Source organism: Anguilla anguilla, chromosome 8 (assembly GCF_013347855.1).
Source record: "Anguilla anguilla isolate fAngAng1 chromosome 8, fAngAng1.pri, whole genome shotgun sequence".
Lineage (NCBI taxonomy): Eukaryota > Metazoa > Chordata > Actinopteri > Anguilliformes > Anguillidae > Anguilla > Anguilla anguilla.
In genome coordinates, this window is record NC_049208.1 from 55,849,163 (window position 1) to 55,869,162 (window position 20,000).

Below are 20,000 nucleotides of genomic sequence, written 5' to 3' on the forward strand. Positions count from 1 at the left end.
TGTGTGTGTTTAGGTGTGTGTGTGTGTGCATGCGAGAGAGTGTGTGTTTAGGTGTGTGTGTGTGTGTGTGTGCATGCGAGAGAGTGTGTGTTTAGGTGTGTGTGTGTGCGAGAGAGTGTGTGTTTAGGTGTGTGTGCGTGCGAGAGAGTGTGTGTTTAGGTGTGTGTGTGTGTGTGCGTGCGAGAGAGTGTGTGTTTAGGTGTGTGTGTGTGCGCGAGAGTGTGTGTGTTTAGGTGTGTGTGTGTGTGCGTGCGAGAGAGTGTGTGTTTAGGTGTGTGTGCGTGCGAGAGAGTGTGTGTTTAGGTGTGTGTGTGTGTGCGTGCGAGAGAGTGTGTGTTTAGGTGTGTGTGCGTGCGAGAGTGTGTGTTTAGGTGTGTGTGCGTGCGAGAGAGTGTGTGTTTAGGTGTGTGTGCGTGCGAGAGTGTGTGTGTTTAGGTGTGTGTGCGTGCGAGAGAGTGTGTGTTTAGGTGTGTGTGTGTGTGCGTGCGAGAGAGTGTGTGTGTTTAGGTGTGTGTGCGTGCGAGAGAGTGTGTGTTTAGGTGTGTGTGTGTGTGCGTGCGAGAGAGTGTGTTTAGGTGTGTGTGCGTGCGAGAGAGTGTGTTTAGGTGTGTGTGCGTGTGCGTGCGAGAGTGTGTTTAGGTGTGTGTGCGTGCGAGAGAGTGTGTTTAGGTGTGTGTGCGTGTGCGTGCGAGAGAGTGTGTTTAGGTGTGTGTGCGTGCGAGAGAGTGTGTGTTTAGGTGTGTGTGCGTGTGCGTGCGAGAGAGTGTGTGTTTAGGTGTGTGTGCGTGCGAGAGAGTGTGTTTAGGTGTGTGTGCGTGTGCGTGCGAGAGAGTGTGTTTAGGTGTGTGTGCGTGCGAGAGAGTGTGTGTTTAGGTGTGTGTGCGTGTGCGTGCGAGAGAGTGTGTGTTTAGGTGTGTGTGTGTGTGCGTGCGAGAGTGTGTGTGTTTAGGTGTGTGTGCGTGCGAGAGTGTGTGTGTTTAGGTGTGTGTGCGTGCGAGAGTGTGTGTGTTTAGGTGTGTGTGCGTGCGAGAGTGTGTGTTTAGGTGTGGGTTTAAACGTTTGTGTTCCAGCTGTCTGTGGGTGAACCTGTGTACAGGTGTACAGGTAGCGATTCAGCCATGCCTGCATTTGCAGTGAAACGCTGCGTTTCTCTTTCTCCGTTTACTCTCATCACAAGCGTGACTCGCCACAACACGAGCAGAGGGAAACACTCAAAGTCCTTCATCTTTTCCTAATAAAAAAGTGTCTGTAGCGATAGCGATTCAGTGGGTTTGCGTTCTGTATCTGCTCCTCTCTGTGCTGTTTTCCACGCTGGCGTGTCTGTAGCGATAGCGATTCAGTGTGTTTGCGTTCTGTATCTGCTCCTCTCTGTGCTGTTTTCCACGCTGGCGTGTCTGTAGCGATAGCGATTCAGTGTGTTTGCGTTCTGTATCTGCTCCTCTCTGTGCTGTTTTCCACGCTGGCGTGTCTGTAGCGATAGCGATTCAGTGTGTTTGCGTTCTGTATCTGCTCCTCTCTGTGCTGTTTTCCATTGGGGGTGTCGGTGCAATCCAGCCAAGGACTCAAATATGACGACGCACGCACAGGAACTTGCTGAATGCGAGAGAGAAAGCGTCTGAAATCCAAAAAGCCTTTAAAATGAGGTTTGATATGCTGCTCAGTATTACCATGTCAGACTCGAGGCAGTCTTTTCTCTAAAATACACTGTCACTGAATTATCTTCCGAGAGAAATAAGCACTTGATGAGCTCCTAGTGGTCGAATAGCTTAGTTTCGAATGGAACTCTGGTATTTGGAGTGTGAAAGTGAACGTTTGTGACCAGTCACCACAGATGTTGCCAAAACCACCATAACTGAAAATGTGAGCATAGTCACTGCTATGCATAGCCTGTGTTTACAGTCAAAGAACTCTCCTCCTCTGTCTTCAGCCCCAACCACTCCCGCAGAGTTAGCTACCCGCCTAACAGAGCTAGCTGGATAACTTCAGGTAATGTTAGTACCATGAACAAAGCAGCTGTGAACAACAGTAAGAGAACAGATTAAATTATAGCTTAATTAATTCCATTATGCAGAATGTGATAGCGGTATTATCATTGGAACCCTGGTTATTGCTGCCCGCTTCACAGTGCAGGTGATGATCCTAACAGGTAATGTTCCTAACAGGTGATGTTCAGGTCCCGCAGATAGCGAGCGGCTCCACGCTGCTGTTAATGCCCGTGGCGACCTGCAGCTGGCGCCACCGAAGGGAGTTTATTCTAGTTAACTCTCTTGAACGAGCCCTGTGGTCTTTTTGCTTTGCTGCATTTGGACTTCTTCGCTAGCTAGGTCTGCAGCCGCACCCAGCCTTCCCCACACAGAAACAGTGCCACAGCCAGAAACGTCCCGAACACATTTTAGAATCGCAAATACAGGTAAAGGTGCACAAATTCGGCAAAAGTACATACAGACAGATAATAGCAGCCCTTGATACGTCACCAAAGTTCAGAGGTTTTCATTTTATAAGATAGTCGAGGGCCAGTTCCACTTTAGTTTGGATCATAGAGTACACGGGTCTCCCATTAAAAACCCTTCCAGGGGCATTTTAAATATGAAATACAAACAGGTACTGTCATGACGACCATGAGCATGGAAACTCATGTTTAAAGGAAGTTTAAAATAAAAATACAGATTTGAAAATACATACAGCACTGATGTCTGTGTGTGTGCATGCGTGTGCACGTATGTGTGTGTGTATTTCATTTTGGCCAGCTTAATGCTGAAACACAGGACCCTCTGTTTCCATCACTCCAGTTACGCCCCCTGACCCCCCCCCCCCCATAAGAACCCCACCTCTCACCTGACAGCTGTGAGCCTGCTGTGTGCCAGAGAAGCATGCCTCCTACAGGTCTCATCCTCATCCAGTATACAATCTCTCTCTCTCTCTCTCTCTCTCTCTCTCTCTCCCTCTCTCTCCCTCTCTCCTCCCATCCCTCTCCCCCTCTCTCCCCCATCACTCTCCCCCTCTCTCCACCATCCCTCTCCCCCATCACTCTCCCCCTCTCTCCACCATCCCTCTCCCCCTCTCTCCACCATCCCTCTCCCTCTCTCTCTCTCTCTCAATTCAATTAAATTCAGATTCATTTTTCAGTCTACATGTTGCCAATGCTTGACTAAACACATTGCAATGTACATAACACAGTGTAATGCCACCGGTAAAAAAACAATTAACAAGTACATGCAGATACATGTACTTAAGAACAACATTAATAAAACAACACATGAGGTAAAAGCACTGGCCTACCACCGCAGAGACCCGGGTTCAGCCCCCGGCAGCGGTACTTCCGGCTTGGTCAGACGTTACTACGAACACAGTTGGCAGTGTTCATGGGTGGGAAGCCGATGAGGGTACGAGTCCTGATCATTGCATTAGTGACTCCTACTGGTTTGTCGGGGTGCCTGTTCAGCAGGGAGGGGATCTGGGGGAGATAGCGTGAACCTCAGTGCACGTTATGCTCTCCCAGTGAAACTCCTCGCTGTCAGGTGAAAAGAAGCGGCTGGCGACTCCACATGTATCGGAGGAGGCATGTGGTAGTCTACACTCTCCCCAGACCGACAGAGGATAGCGCATCGACCAGGACTGTGTGATACACACAGGGAATTGGTAGAATGACTAAATTGGGGAGAAAAATGGGAGAAAATGGCAACAAAATAAATAAATAAAACACATGACAATTCATTATAATTTATTATAACAATTCATTATAATTTATTAAGGATCATAACTGCCCCTCAAGCTGTGGCAGGTAGCTACATATTGTGCAGCCTTTCTCTCTCCCTTTCTCTCTCCCCTTCCCTCAAATAGCCTTGATTGATTGACTGGCTGGCTGGCTGGCTGATTGATTGATTGATTGAATTCAGCACCTGTTGACACAACAAGACTCTGGATTGTTGGATTTGTCTGAATAACTGAAAGATTGATTTCTCTTTTCTTCCTCCCACTCCCTCCTCCCCCCCTCCCCCTGTGCAGGGCTTCTTCCGCAGGAGTATACAGAAGAACATGATGTACACCTGTCACAGAGAGAGGAGCTGTATCATTAACAAAGTCACCAGGAACAGGTGCCAGTTCTGCCGTCTGCAGAAGTGCTTCGGTGTGGGGATGTCCAAAGAGTGTGAGTCCCGCACCCTACACCCCACCCTAAACCCCACCCTGAACCCCACCCCCGCCCTGAACCTACGCCCCCCCCCCCCAAATAAAAGCTGTGCATGGCTGTTTCTCTGTTGCTCTTTTTTCCTTTTTGTGTCCCAGGTCTCAGTCCATTGATTTAAACACCAACCTGTTTTACACAGTTATTAGTTATGATATCTTTCCCACTGAGGCATGATGTGTAGGCTTGTAAAGGGTGTGTGTGGGGCAGGGGCGGGGTGTTTAAAGGACAGAGATAGTTTATCCAAGTGGGGGAATGAGGGGTGGGGGTGGGGGGTACCCTCAGGGGTCCCAGTGCCCCGCTTGTGATTAATGTTGCCCATCTGCAGGTTTTAAATCCCATTTATTTCTCTGCCCGGGGGGCTGACTGAATGTTTGCTGGCGTCCCAGTCGCGGTGATTCGGGTGGAGGGGAATTGATCGCTGGGGGCGATGTGGCTCTTCCTAAATGTCATGCCCCTCCCCCCCCCATCAGTGTAAAGATCTGCGGGGCCTCAGTTCTGAGCATGCTCAGTAGCGTAGCCGAGCACCGCTATTCCACTGTGCGTTCCTCTGCGGTAGAAAACGACCTCTGTTTGACCTCGCTGTCATTTTTAACGTGTGATGCAGCTCACCGTGTGTGTGGAAATCTTCTCAAAGTGCTCTTCAGAGGAAGACAAAAGTATTTTGGGGGTTTGCAAGCAGAGGTCCAGGGAAGTGTTGGTTGAAGGTGTCAAACACCAATCAATCCAACCAATCAGGAGTGCCATGTTTTATCTGACCAATCAGGGTGCCAAGTTTAACCATCCTATGCAGGATTGACAGGTCAAAGAACGAATGCTAAATTGTGCCACGGCAATGTCAACGATTCAGCAGTAATAACAGAATGAACGATTCAACGATTCAGCAGTAATAACAGAATGAACGATTCAACGATTCAGCAGTAATAACAGAATGAACGATTCAACGATTCAGCAGTAATAACAGAATGAACGATTCAACGATTCAGCAGTAATAACAGAATGAACGATTCAACGATTCAGCAGTAATAAAAGAATGAATCATTATGGCTGAATTGTTGAGTCAATATTTCTGAATGGCTTTCACTGAATCATTGAGTCATTAATGCTGAATCATTGAGTCGTGAATGCCGAATCATTGAGTCATTAATGCCGAATCATTGAGTCATTAATGCTGAATCATTGAGTCGTGAATGCCGAATCATTGAGTCATTAATGCTGAATGATTGAGTTGTTAATGCTGAATCGTTGAGCTGTTATTGCTGAATCATTGAGTCATTATTGGGGAAACGTTATTGCCGAATCGATTAGTCTTTATCAAATCATTGAGTTGTTATTGCCAAAACGTCATTGTGGGATTGTCTGCTCGTTGCTGCTGAATCGTTGAGTCTTTATTGCTGAATCAGTGAATCGTTACTAGGATCGGTTTTAAAGAACGCGCAGTGAGGGTCAGTTTCCAGCCTTTGTGAGCAGGTGCACGGGTTTTCCAGCCCTGCCACGCCCCGCCGCGTTCCTTCCTGTGTGACGTCACATCCTGTGGGAAAGCGTGCTTCCGCAGGCATTGCCAGGTGAATGAGCCTGATGGTGAGGGGGGTGGGGGGGTTGTATTAAGACTCAGAATGTTAAGGAGTGGGCGGCCGGGGACCTCGGTGCGGCGGCCCCGGATGGATGCCCCCCCCCCGCCACAGTCCTGGGGGGGGGGAATGGCGGCTTTGGGGAACCTGCCACCGCCACCGGCCTTCTCTCCAATGCAAGCGAGGAGCCACCCGAGGAGGAAGAGAGGGAGGGGCCTGTTGCCATGGCACCCACAGCTGCCAAGGTTTCCTGAGTGGAGTGGAGGGCCTCTCAGTGGGTTGCCTGGGTTCTGATTGCCCCGGGCAGTCCACTGTCCCCGGTTCCGCTGAGCTGACATGTCAAACAAGTCACTTCAGTGCGTTTTCATTGGCCAGTTTGTCAGTTTTTTGTTCCCCCCATTACCCGTAGAAAAACTTTTACTACACCGTATGTACTCCGGGCAGCAGGGTGGGGCAGTGTGTACCAGGCCTGGGCCTTTTGGTTTGCATGCTCTCCCCGTGTCTGCATGGGTTATCTCCGGGTTCTCGGTTTTCTCCCAGGGTCCAGAGACATGCAGGTAGGCTGATTGGAGACTCTAAATTGCCCATAGGTGTGAGTGTGTGAGTGAATGGTGAGTGTGCCCTGCGATAGATTTGCAGCCTGTCCAGGCTGTATTCCTGCCTCTTGCCCAATGCATGCTGGGATAGGCTCCAGCACCCCCGGCGACCCTCCCCAGGATAAGCGGGTATAGATAATGGATGTTTATACGCCATAGCCAGATTAAATACGTATTGGAGTATTGTTATTTCCATATTCTAATTATAAATAAATATTTGAACGCACACGAGTCATTTCCATGAGTAAATTCACTGCAGTTTGCTAACTGACCCAAACTATTAGTGAAATTTTAAAAAGTTGTAGACTCTGAACATGGAGGTTTGAGAGCTGATTCTGCTGAACTTTAAAAAGCAGCTCATTAATAATAACCCAATTTAGGGGCAAACTGCATGGGAATCTACGTCAGCACAGAATTATCCATAAGTGGTTGTAGTGGCAACACACGTAAACAGGAGAGACGTGAGCGGCATGTTAATGGGGATTGTGGGTACTAATGTGCTGTGGGCACATGCTAAAATCACTGCTGAGTATTCCATTCACTGTCCGGTGCTAAAAGGACTACGTCAGACCCCCCCCCCCCCTGCCGCCCCGCCAAATGAAAACAATAAAGGTGGTTCAATCCATGTTTATGTCTCACCCCCCCCCCCCCATCCCACCCCACCCCCCAGCGGTCAGAAATGACCGGAATAAGAAGCGGAAGGAGAGTCCGAGGAGAGAGCTAGCGGAGCGCTACGAGCTAACGAGCGAGCTGGAGACCATTGTGGAGAGGATCCGAAAAGCACACCAGGAGACCTTTCCCTCCCTGGGCCAGCTGGGCAAGTACACCACGGTGAGTACGCTGGGCAAGTACACCACGGTGAGTACGCTGGGCAAGTACACCACGGTGAGTACGCTGGGCAAGTACACCACGGTGAGTACGCTGGGCAAGTACACCACAGTGAGTATCCTGGGCAAGTGCACCACGGTGAGTACGCTGGGCAAGTGCACCACAGTGAGTATCCTGGGCAAGTGCACCACGGTGAGTACGCTGGGCAAGTGCACCACGGTGAGTACGCTGGGCAAGTGCACCACGGTGAGTACGCTGGGCAAGTACACCACGGTGAGTACGCTGGGCAAGTGCACCACAGTGAGTATCCTGGGCAAGTGCACCACGGTGAGTACGCTGGGCAAGTGCACCACGGTGAGTACGCTGGGCAAGTGCACCACGGTGAGTACGCTGGAGCAAGTGCACCACGGTGAGTACGCTGGGCAAGTGCACCACGGTGAGTACGCTGGGCAAGTGCACCACGGTGAGTACGCTGGGCAAGCGCACCACGGTGAGTACGCTGGGATACGCCCACTAACACGGGGACACGCCCACGGCATCACCAGTTATCAATGAGGGACCCTACAGGTTAGGAGTTATTACCGAGAGACCCTACAGGTTAGCAGTTATCACTGAGAGACCCTATGGGTCACCAGTTATCACTGAGAGACCCTACAGGTCACCAGTTATCACTGAGGGACCCTACAGGTCACCAGTTATCACTGAGAGACCCTACAGGTCACCAGTTATCAATGAGGGACCCTACAGGTTAGCAGTTATCACTGAGAGACCCTATGGGTCACCAGTTATCACTGAGAGACCCTATGGGTCCCCAGTTATCAATGAGAGACCCTACAGGTCACCAGTTATCAATGAGGGACCCTACAGGTTAGCAGTTATCACTGAGAGACCCTACAGGTCACCAGTTATCAATGAGAGACCCTACAGGTCACCAGTTATCAATGAGAGACCCTACAGGTCCCCAGTTGTTTTCAGGCAGAGATATTATGTGCTATACTGCCCGGTTTTGGCTGTGGATTGGTTGCATTGCTTAGCGTTCCGTGTGTGGACAGCATGGCAATGATGCACGAGTGTAGTTAAGTCAACAAAAAAAAATTGGAAATTTTTAAGAATAAGAATGGGACTTACAGATACACGTGGGGGGGGGGGGGGGGCATGAAGAAGATCTGGGTCAATGTCAGTGTGAATAACAGACCAGATCGGCAGCTTCAAAAATGGCTGCCATTTCACACCAGTCTGCTGCTGGCTGTTCTCTCTGACCGGACCGTTCATCGTACCCTGGTGGCGTCGGTCAGGTCCTCGCCTCCAGGAGAGATTCTCCGGCTTTCTGTGCACTGTTGTGTAGTCGGCCGCACATTTAGAAACCGCGCATTGTATTAGCGAAACGGGTCAGATGTTAAGTGTGTGGCTGCAGGCCACAGCCACAATCGGTGACCGTGATCCGCGCTCTTATTTTCCCAACATAAAAAGAACTGACCTTTTCTTATTGTCAGTAATTCTGTGCACACATGGGTCATCCGTGCGCCTCGCGGGTCCTGTGACTCCAGGCCGTAGCGATCGACAGATTCGCTCTGAAAAGCCGCTTTGTGTGAGGTGAAGGATCTGGGACGTAGATAATGCTCTCTGCACAGACACGCCCACGTTACCCGCTCCGAGGGACCAGATTTTAAGACTTGCTGGAGGAGGCAGTTTTTTATGGCTACTTTTCTTTTTTTTAGAGAATCTTTCTCTAATGGATCGCAACAACTGGAAGGTAACATCCCGTGATGTTTGCTCAAAGTGTAATATCGTCGCTTGCTGACTGCGAGAAGTTGTCCCCCCTCGTTATCGATGGAAGATTAACTCCGTATGGCTGTGAAATATTCAAGTCTTTGTGATTTAAGTTTGTTTCTTATTCAGAGTCCACATAGTTGTGGCCCTGTGTTTTTGAAAAAGCGAGTCTGACGCGGTTGTGAGTCTGACGCGTGTGAAGATTACAGGTGCGAGTTTGTGATTCTGAAACGTGCTGCAGCCTTTTAGGACACGCACGCACGCACGCACGCACGCAGGCACGCATGCAGGCACGCAGGCACGCACGCACGCAGGCACGCAGGCACGCACGCACGCAGGCACGCAGGTACGCAGGCATGCAGGCACGCACGCATGCACGCAGGCAGGTACACACGCACGTCTCGCAGCATCCCTCCTCACACTCTCCCTCCCATGTCCCCTCTCTCCCCTCTCTCTCCTCTCTCCATCCCTCTCCCCCATCTCTGCTCCTCCTACCCTCAGAACTCGAGTGCAGAGCACCGGGTGCGGCTGGACCTCGGGCTGTGGGACAAGTTCAGCGAGCTGTCCACCAAGTGCATCATCAAAATCGTGGAGTTTGCCAAACGAGTGCCGGGCTTCACCGGGCTGACCATCGCCGACCAGATCACCCTCCTGAAATCCGCCTGTCTGGACATCCTGGTGAGGCCCGGTCCCCGGGCGGTGGGACGTCCCGTACCTGTCCCATACCTGTCCCGTACCTGTCCTTCCACCTCCGCGGTGCCAGATGATTCAGAAACATTCCGAGACTAAAGGATGGCGTAATATGCAGCGAACAGTCTGTTCACGTTTGGACAGGGTGATTTTAGTCATATCAAAGGACATTTATCTATTTATTGCAGTTTATGAAAGACTAATAATAATAATAAGGTCCAAAAATGGGAGAGCAATGCCAAATGCCCGTAATGCATTATGGGTGATTTTATCTTGTAGTCATTAATCAAATTTCAGCTGATTTTCTGATTTGAACTGAATTGGAGTTGGAATGTAAGTTGACCCCCCCCCCCCCCCCCCCCAGATCCTGCGCATCTGCACACGCTACACGCCGGACCAGGACACCATGACCTTCTCGGACGGCCTGACGCTGAACCGCACGCAGATGCACAACGCCGGCTTCGGGCCGCTCACCGACCTGGTGTTCGCCTTCGCTGGCCAGCTGCTGCCCATCCAGATGGACGACACCGAGACCGGCCTGCTCAGCGCCATCTGCCTCATCTCCGGAGGTGGGCTACAGCGCCCCCCGCTGCGTAAAGCAGCCTACTGCACTCCACTCGGCTGTGTGGAGTCTGATAGCGCTGCAGTCAGCGTACTGCACCATAAAACAGGGCTTAGACCAGAAACCTGTAGTCACAACGCCCCCTCCAGGGCTGGAGTTAAACTTGCAGACACTGCGGCCCTCCAGGACTGGAGTTAAACCTGCAGACACTGCGGCCCTCCAGGACTGGAGTTAAACCTGCAGACACTGCTGCCCTCCAGGACTGGAGTTAAACCTGCAGACACAGCGCCCCCTCCAGGACTGGAGTTAAACCTGCAGACACTGCGGCCCTCCAGGACTGGAGTTAAACCTGCAGACACTGCGGCCCTCCAGGACTGGAGTTAAACCTGCAGACGCAGCGCCCCCTACAGGACTGGAGTTAAACCTACAGACACTCTGGCCCTCCAGGACTGGAGTTAAACCTGCAGTAGCTGCGGCCCTCCAGGACTGGGGTTAACCCTGCAGTAGCTGCGGCCCCCCAGGACTGGAGTTAAACCTGCAGACATTGTGGTCCTCCTGAATCCACAGGAAAGAGGTTACCATCCTATAGGGCAGGAATGTACCGTCATTGTGGTCAGCGGTGGGGGGCGGGTTGATTTAAGCAGGTTACTCATTGGCATGACGGGGGGGCTGGTTGTAGGGGTGTGTTAGACGGTGCCCCCCCCACCCAGGGTAAACAGTGCAGCTCTGGATGAAATGTCAGACAGTGAAACTGTAATGTAAAACCCGTAATGTGGACAAGCGTATTCCCGACGTGCCGAATCTCTCAGATCTGAGGCCCAAAATGTCTGAATCTGATGAAATATCACACGATTTTGAGCAACCAAAAGCTGAGCCGCATTGAAAATGATTGCGTGGAGATGTTTTAAATAATCACACTGCCACCTCCTGGTTAAGAGCGGTATAGCAGTCACTTGCTTTTTCCGGGATGTAACGTCACAATGCTGATGTGCGGCAGGTGGTAGTGGGCGGGGGCAGGATGTGACCTCACAGTGGGGGGCGGGGCTTGCGTTTCAGACCGGCAGGACCTGGAGGAGCCGTCGCGGGTCGATCAGCTGCAGGAGCCCCTGCTGGAGGCGCTGAAGATCTACGTCCGCAAACGTCGTCCCAGCATGCCCCACATGTTCCCCAAGACCCTGATGAAGATCACTGACCTGCGCAGCATTAGTGCCAAAGGTAAGGCCGCCTGAAACCGGTGCACCTCACCCTCCTGCTAACAGGAGACAGGACACTCCCCAAAACCCTCACCCTCCCGCTAACAGGAGACAGGACATTCCCCAAAACCCTCACCCTCCCGCTAACAGGAGACAGGACACTCCCCAAAACCCTCACCCTCCCACTAACAGGAGACAGGACATTCCCCAAAACCCTCACCCTCCTGCTAACAGGAGACAGGACATTCCCCAAAACCCTCACCCTCCCACTAACAGGAGACAGGACACTCCCCAAAACCCTCACCCTCCTGCTAACAGGAAACAGGACACTCCCCAAAACCCTCACCCTCCCACTAACAGGAGACAGGACACTCCCCAAAACCCTCACCCTCCCGCTAACAGGAGACAGGACACTCCCCAAAACCCTCACCCTCCCGCTAACAGGAGACAGGACACTCCCCAAAACCCTCACCCTCCCGCTAACAGGAGACAGGACACTCCCCAAAACCCTCACCCTCCCGCTAACAGGAGACAGGACACTGCCCAAAACCCTCACCCTCCCGCTAACAGGAGACAGGACACTCCCCAAAACCCTCACCCTCCCGCTAACAGGAGACAGGACACTCCCCAAAACCCTCACCCTCCCACTAACAGGAGACAGGACACTCCCCAAAACCCTCACCCTCCCGCTAACAGGAGACAGGACACTCCCCAAAACCCTCACCCTCCCGCTAACAGGAAACGGGGTTTGTGGCTCTCTGGGTGGAGTCAGTGATGGTGTGTCTCTGTGGGTGGAGTCAGTGATGGGGGTGTGGTTCTGTGGGTGGAGTCAGTGATGGGGGTGTGGCTCTGGGTGGAGTCAGTGACAGGGTGTGGCTCTGTGGGTGGAGTCAGTGATGGGGTGTGGTTCTGTGGGTGGAGTCAGTGATGGGGGTGTGGCTCTCTGGGTGGAGTCAATAACGGGGTGTGGCTCTGTGGGTGGAGTCAGTGATGGGGTGTGGTTCTGTGAGTGGAGTCAGTGACAGGGGTGTGGCTCTGTGGGTGGAGTCAGTGACAGGGGTGTGGCTCTGTGGGTGGAGTCAGTGACGGGGGTGTGGCTCTCTGGGTGGAGTCAGTGATGGGGTGTGGTTCTGTGGGTGGAGTCAGTGACAGGTGTGGCTCTCTGGGTGGAGTCAGTGATGGGGGTGTGGCTCTCTGGGTGGAGTAAGTGACGGTGTGGCTCTCTGGGTGGAGTCAGTGACGGTGTGGCTCTCTGGGTGGAGTCAGTGATGGGGTGTGGTTCTGTGGGTGGAGTCAGTGACGGGGGTGTGGCTCTGTGGGTGGAGTCAGTGATGGGGTGGAGTTTCTGTGGGTGGACTCAGTGATGGGGTGTGGTTCCCTGGGTGGAGTCAGTGACAGTGTGGCTCTCTGGGTGGAGTCAGTGACAGGGTGTGGTTCTGTGGGTGGAGTCAGTGACAGGTGTGGCTCTCTGGGTGGAGTCAGTGACGGTGTGGTTGGGGTGTTGCAGGTGCAGAGCGGGTGATCTCGCTGAAAATGGAGATCCCAGGTTTGATGCCGCCCCTGATCCAGGAGATGCTCGAGAACCTAGAGGAGCAGGAGGAGGAGGAGCAGCAGGAGGAGGAGGAGGAACAAGCCAGCGGGTCCCCCAGCGCACCGCCCAAATCCAGGCCCACGCCCCGCCCCTCCACCCCGGGGCCACAGAGCAACCCGGAACCAGAACCTCTCTCACTCTCCTAAAGTGGGGTGTCGCACGCCCAGAGCTCAAATCTCTCTGCTTTAACCTTCTTCTTCTCTTTTGTTTGTTTTATTTTCTGAACAGGACCACTGATGTGTGTTACACTCCCAGCCTGTGGGGGGCGCTATGTCCATATCTGCTTCTACTGCATGACTGAGCAGAGGCTCTGCCTCTCCCCCATATCCCACCCTCTTAGGGGAGGGGGGGGGGGGGGTTAAATCTGATTTTCACTCAGTCTATCTTGGTTAGGCCCCCCTTCCACAATCTCTCTGTCCTGGTGGGGGGGTGGGGACTCAAGTTAAACAGGTTTGATTGAGCTGTCAGCTGGACACAATTATGAGGACTTTAAAAGTTAAAAGAATTAAAAGTTGAGAATTAAACAGGAGGAATGTGTGTGATTTCCAGTCCTGATCCAGGAACAGCTCGATCAAACCTAAAACCCAGCGAAGGGCAGCCCTTAGGGGACGAGAGGCGAAGCAGAAAGCTCCAGGCTGAGGTAAAGATTGGTCCCACTGTCAGTGTTCCTTAAAAACAGAATGTTTCTCACATTCATAGGTGTATTGAAGTACATTTTATATGCGTCAATATGTTTAAAGTTGTATTTGTTTAAAACAATGTTGTCACATCATTACTTGGAAGGGGTTTGTTTGCGTATCCACAGACCTCCCCCCCCCCCACACTGTGTAGGAAAAGCCATAGATATTAGTTGCGGAGGAAAACCTAACTGAATTAGGACCTTGGCTCGTATTCAAATTCAGAAGCCATGTCAGTTGTTGCTTAGTGACTCTGGAACACCTGAGTGTTGGAGGGCTTGTATACACTGAAGACAGGGTGAATTGGGTTGATTGGGGAGGGGGGGGGGGGTTGAATAATGCAGTAATGCGATTCCTCCACCTACGACATTTACCTAATGCGACTTGTGTAGCTCTCATCTTTTCCCACTGACAGACCTTAGTTTTATATTTTCCTTGAGTCAATTCAGGTTGAGTATCTAGCTCCTAGGTACAGCCTATTTCCCCAACAGCAGCAGTGAGTGTGATTGACGTTTGATCGTTAGCTAGCCCGTTAGCTTTAGCCAGGTCCACGTGCTGCAACTGGCTTATTTTCCATCGAGCAAAACCAGGGGTGGCCCAGTTCGGCATAAGGTTCAATGGGCTTTGGATCCTCAACAGTCACAGTAACAAGGTGATAGAATACAGTGTATACAGTTTATTTCAGGAATTCATGATGCACAGTTAAGACTGAGTTAAGTGCTTGAGATGCATAAAAAAAGAGAAAAACAAGTGCAGCTTTGAAAGGACGCTGACTCGTGAGTGTAATTAAAGCCTTTCTTCAGTCACACGGTCTACCTCTCCTGTATGGAAGCTGAATACACAGACTGGGCTGGCAGTAAACTAGCCAAACTGGCAAAATAGTTTGTTAAACATCCTATGGACACAGTCCACACCAATAAGGTTAGGATTCTCCATAACTACTTATACAAAATTGAAAAAAAAAAAAAACCTTTGAAGTCTTCTTAAAAGCTAACTTAAACCCGCTTTAAAACATTTAAGGTTAAACCAGGAATTTAGCCAGCTTAAGTCATCCCCAGCAAAACTGCAAACCAACCAGACAGGCAGATCTGTTCTGGATTCTTGTCTTTATTGGTTCTAAATTCCTAAAACTAAAGTACATTCCTTTAAAGTAAAAAACTCAAAGAAAAATCAACTAAGACAAAAATTGTAAACAAAATTGTAAACAAGACAAACTAGGGATTTTAAGGTTATTTTCAGGCTAGTAAAGAAAAAAAAGTCACCATCTTTGGTGGTGACTGCTTAGGGTTTCATTTCCATAGTGAAGTGTGGGAGAGAGCGCTTACACGCAGTATATAAATGAGACCATCGCTCCTTAAAAGTGGGAGCACACACATGCTCGTCGGATTCTGGTCACAGTTTGAAATGAACACATGACCGCAATCACATTTTTTTCGCAGTAGAACTCGGGACATTGCAATCCATATAAGCGATCTCGCTGCGCATTAAAGTTGATTGACGCTGTGATTTTAATGTTTGGCAACAAAGCCCTCAGTGTTCAGTATAAATCTCGTGGGTAGGCCACGTACATTTAAACGAGACTCAGCACAGTTCAGAAATCCCAAAATGGGTGGGTCTGTCCTATAGCTATTATTAGCAAGGCCCTGATTTAATACAGTCGTATTATTTTGTTGTACAGGGAAATGTCCTCGACACTGGTTCAAATCAATAACGACTCTCCTATCGCCAATTTATCGGTTGGTAGTTAGATTCACCAGAAGCTCACAGGTGTGCCGTGCAATTTGGAGCAACAGGGTTAGTAAAAAAAAATAATAATAATAATTTCGCCTCTGTGAAGAAGCGGGTGGTTAACACATGGGAAAACCCGACCTTCAATTTCACAATAATCATTTCCGTTTTAGCACAGATAATAAGCAAAGCTTTATTTGGCCACAAGAAGCCCATAACTCGTGTGGTTTTCTAATATTTGAGTATTAAGGTAACGCACTTGTTTTTTTTTTTTGTTTTGTGTTTTTTTAGAAGATCATCGCTGATAGCTGTGAGCACAGCGCTCAGTGACCCTTGAGTTGCAAAGCAACAGCGCCATCGTGTGGTGATAGGTGTTAATTGCGATGAGGACAATCACAAACCCACAGCTTCTGCGATTCTGTTTGAAGTTTTCATTCACTCACCGACCAGAATTGTACACGCGGGGCAGTGACGGACACAAACAGGCCTACTGGTCAGCTTGACGTCGCAGAAACCGCAACTAAGCACTGCTGGTCGTGCCAGCTAAGACAGGACAGCGTGCCAAAGAACTTAAAAATGCCGCGCCTAAATCACTTCATACACCAGAAAACCTTAACCCGCCGGTTACTGGATTTTATGGTTAGATGTAGCAATTTGGAAACCGCTGGAATTTTCGCATTTGCTTCACATTAATCAAACAATCCCCATGTTTACCGAACATTATAGATTTGCATGTTCCTTTTTTATTTTCTATAAATGAATACTTTGTGTTCTGAAGTACTGACGGAAGGATAACGTATTGAACAACATTCCATCGTAGCAGGGTATTACAAATAAAAATGTATATAAAAGGATAACAATTATCTGCTTTCAATGAGTATACTACGCTCGATTACATATCATTTCACTTGGGGAAATCAGCAAAAATCAGTTGGGTCATGTGACTGCTATCCCCCAATAACGCAGTCCCAAAGGATTAAAAAAGGCCTCGTCCTGGGTATTGCTTACCTCACCTCTACAGCGATGTCGCCACAGAACGGACAGTTCAGGGGAAAATTTGCACCTTTATCTACGAACACTGACATCTGATATTGTGTTTGAATGGGAACAGTGAAATATCGAGGACTTACACGGACATCATACTCCGCGCAGTGGCTTGGATTCTCTTCGTAAAATGACGCTTCTAAACGGGAAACTTCGGAGGGACTGTCTGCAGCTGCCTCGTCCACCAGCGATCCGACGAGGGCATGTTCCTAACGAACTTCTTGGCCCATTGAATGTTTGTACAAGTACCAGCATTTATTCCACTGCAAAGAAATGTACAGAACGCCCTCTGTGGGCTGGTGCTCCCGACGGGACTTGGGGAAGAGTGCCAGGAGAGCGAGGCTTCACGGAACCTTCCCGCTGATCGGCGCACCTGCTGCATGGTGTCACTCACGTGACACAATCAGAATACTGCTCTCCATGGCAATACGAGCCTAGATCCGGTCAGCCACGTCGCTACTGACACCTGCCAGCTCCGCCCACTTTTTTGGGCCGTGAAGCCTCGTGCGTCCTTTACTTAATGCATCCCCGGGAATCTACACCAACTTATTTTAAAACAAGAAATGAAGTTCTGTGGCGTTTACTGGAATGCATACACTGTATGGAGAAAGATGGTGACCATGCTCATGTATTGCCTTGGATTAAATATGTAAGTGTTTTGACCTGATGGTGTCTTTAAAACAGCATATGTAAATATATATGTAAAATCAGCTTTGTTGTAAGTTGTACATTTTCCCAGTGAGCCAATAGCCGTCCACAATCAACTCAACAATCAGAGGACGGAAACTTGGTATTAAAATATATTTTCATCCATTTATAATCCTAAAATACATTTCCATATTTTACATAGCAATTAAGCTGTTAGTCATGTTTTTAATTGCAATATGTCACCTGACAAATAAAAATAAATGTATTTTATCTTTTGTGATGTTAGACTGAAACATGTCAATACATTATCAAAAGGGTCGACGTTTTGTGGACTCGCCGCCACCTTAAATTGTTGTTGGAAGTTGTGTAAGGACAATTTTTTTTACGACTCCGTACAGGGATGAGTCTGATTTAAACTACATTACCCATAACTCCCTTGTTTCCTCAGTGACCCATTTGTTGGAACTGTTAGTTGCATCTTGTTGGGTATTTTCACCAGCTTGTTTGTACATTAATGATGCTTTTATGTTCCTATATTGTTCATCTATTTCATGAAATCGCCTGGCAAAAATAAAAATATATTTATTTTAAAAACAGATGAGTACAGCTTGTTTCAAAGTTTAAATATGTAGCAATATTTGTCATAAGAGACTGAGCATAATGCTACACTTCAACCAGAGTACCAACAGTGTATGTATGTATATGTATACATATTTAATATTACATGAATCCATACCCTGGATGGAAAAGCACCAGACATCTATAATAAAAAGATGGGAATTTAAACAAAATAGCCACAACACACCCCGAGAGGTCCTTTACAATTGATGAAGTTTACTTCCAAGTTCATTTCAAAAAAGGTACATTAACTGTAACTTTTAACAGTTAAAATATGTGCATAGGCACAGCACTCTACACTTCTAAAAGCCGCTCGGGACAAATACAGAACATTTTCAATGATTAAAAAAAAATGTATATGTATAATAAAAAGTGTAAAACACTTACACAGTAGAAAGCCTTAAACATCACAAAAAAGAAAAAAAAACAGAAAAGGAGAATGTACAAAATTCTGCAGGACAAAGGACGAGAGCTTGTGTGAGTGTGTGTGTGTCTGTGTGTTTAGGTGTGCGTGTGTGTGTGCACGTGTGCGTGTGTGTGTGTGTTTAGGTGTGCGTCGGTGAGTGTGATTGCGTGTGTGTGTACGTGAGCGTGAGTTTGTGTGTGTGTTCGCTCTAGTCAAACATGTCGTACTGGTCGTCCTCGTCCGACTCGGCAAAGTATTTGACCTCTTTCTTGGCTCTCCCGGGCCTGTCCCGCGACGCGGCATCCGCCCGCTGGACGCTGTTTGTGTCCTCATCCTCATCCTCATCTTCATCCGCTGGGGCTTTTCTGGACTTCTGAGCGCACGGCAACACACACACACGTTACACACACGTTACACACACACTGCATGCATATGACACAAACATTTATCAGCTTTTGACTGCACACGACACAGAAACACAAACACATACGCACACACTCATACACACTCTCACACACACACACACACAGACACACAGACAAACAGACACACAGACAGACAGACACACACCCACACACACACACTCACTCACACACACTCACGAACAGACACACACACACACACACACACACGTTACACACACATTACACACACACTGTGTGCATATGACAAACATTTATCAGCTTTTGACTGCACACGACAGAAACACAAACACATATACGCACACACTCATACACACTCTCACACACACACAGAGGGACAAAGACACACTCACACACACAGACACACCCTCACTCACTCACTCACTCACTCACTCACTCACTCACTCACTCACTCACTCACTCACTCACTCACTCACTCACTCACTCTGTTGGTGGGGGTTTTCCCCGTCTTCTTCACAGGGCTGTACTCATCTTCCTCAGAGCCAGACGGCTTCCTCTTCCTCCCCCTGCCTTTACCTGAGAGAGAGAGAGACACAGGTGAGCCAGCAGCACACACGAGCGTTTCAGAGCACTGAGTCTTCAGAAGTGTGACCGTGTTAATAAATAGAAATCTTAAATAGAAAAAAAATTAAAAGAATAAATAGAAAAATTTTAAATACAGTTTGTGTCTAAAGTCACCACGCCCACCCCAAAAAACCCCTCTCTGCACGGGACGTGCCGCCTCTGAGTGCAGACAGGTGGCTGAACAACACAGGGACCACGGTTTCCCTGGTGATTATCAGTCTGAAAGCCAATCGGTGACACTCAGCTGAGATTATCAGCGTCTAAGCAGATAACGTTTGCTCAGGCCTGTCAGTTTGGAGCTTACAGCGGCTCCAGGTTCAAGCAGAGGTCAGTGTGGTACTATTTCATCTGCAGGTGGAGACTGTGGGATTGTGGGAAGGGGGGCGGGGCAAGAGCGTACCTTTGAGCGCCGCGGGCTTCTTGGGCTCACCACCGTCCGAGTCCGAGTCCCAGATGGACGTGTCGGGCTTCTTCGGGGGTTTGGGGGCCTTCTTCGGTTTGGGGGCGCTGTCTGCTGGCTTCTTAGCTGCAAGACGGAAACACGGTTGAAATTAGAGAGCCCCCTGGTGGTGAATAAGGAAATTAATGGATTAGCTGCATTAGAGAGCCCCCTGGTGGTGGCTAAGGGGATTACCTTTCTTTGTTGCGGTCGGCTTTTCGAACGTGGAGCTGCTGGAGTATGTGAAGGAGGGTCTGTTGTCGTCCTCGTCGCTGTCGAACTTCAGGCCATCTGAGAGAAACAGTTTTCAAACACACACATTTTAATAGACACGCACACACACATTTTAACAGATGCTCACACGCGCTCATACGTGCTCACACACGTGCACAAACTCACACACAACCCGGCAGGTAAACCCGGGGCGTAAACCCAGCAGGTAAAGCCGG

The 20,000-nt window shown here is 49.3% G+C and overlaps 2 protein-coding genes across 5 annotated transcripts in view; one reads left to right on the forward strand and one right to left on the reverse strand.

The window, feature by feature from the left end:
* LOC118234410 (retinoic acid receptor beta-like) overlaps positions 1 to 13,269 on the forward strand; it is a 26,445-nt gene extending 13,176 nt beyond the window's left edge. For both annotated transcript variants that reach the window (XM_035430924.1, XM_035430926.1), the window contains 6 exons: positions 4,006 to 4,147; positions 7,021 to 7,181; positions 9,450 to 9,626; positions 10,003 to 10,207; positions 11,257 to 11,415; positions 12,901 to 13,269. In XM_035430924.1, coding sequence (XP_035286815.1) covers positions 4,006 to 4,147; positions 7,021 to 7,181; positions 9,450 to 9,626; positions 10,003 to 10,207; positions 11,257 to 11,415; positions 12,901 to 13,130 — 1,074 coding nt within the window. In that variant the 3' untranslated portion in view covers positions 13,131 to 13,269. The remainder of the gene's footprint in view (positions 1 to 4,005; positions 4,148 to 7,020; positions 7,182 to 9,449; positions 9,627 to 10,002; positions 10,208 to 11,256; positions 11,416 to 12,900) is intronic.
* Positions 13,270 to 17,894: 4,625 nt separating this feature from the next.
* top2b (DNA topoisomerase II beta) overlaps positions 17,895 to 20,000 on the reverse strand; it is a 33,572-nt gene continuing 31,466 nt past the window's right edge. For all 3 annotated transcript variants that reach the window (XM_035430918.1, XM_035430917.1, XM_035430919.1), the window contains 4 exons: positions 19,747 to 19,842; positions 19,513 to 19,638; positions 18,973 to 19,064; positions 17,895 to 18,478 (listed from right to left, as the gene is read on the reverse strand). In XM_035430918.1, the coding sequence (XP_035286809.1) occupies positions 18,314 to 18,478; positions 18,973 to 19,064; positions 19,513 to 19,638; positions 19,747 to 19,842 (479 nt within the window). In that variant the 3' untranslated portion in view covers positions 17,895 to 18,313. The remainder of the gene's footprint in view (positions 18,479 to 18,972; positions 19,065 to 19,512; positions 19,639 to 19,746; positions 19,843 to 20,000) is intronic.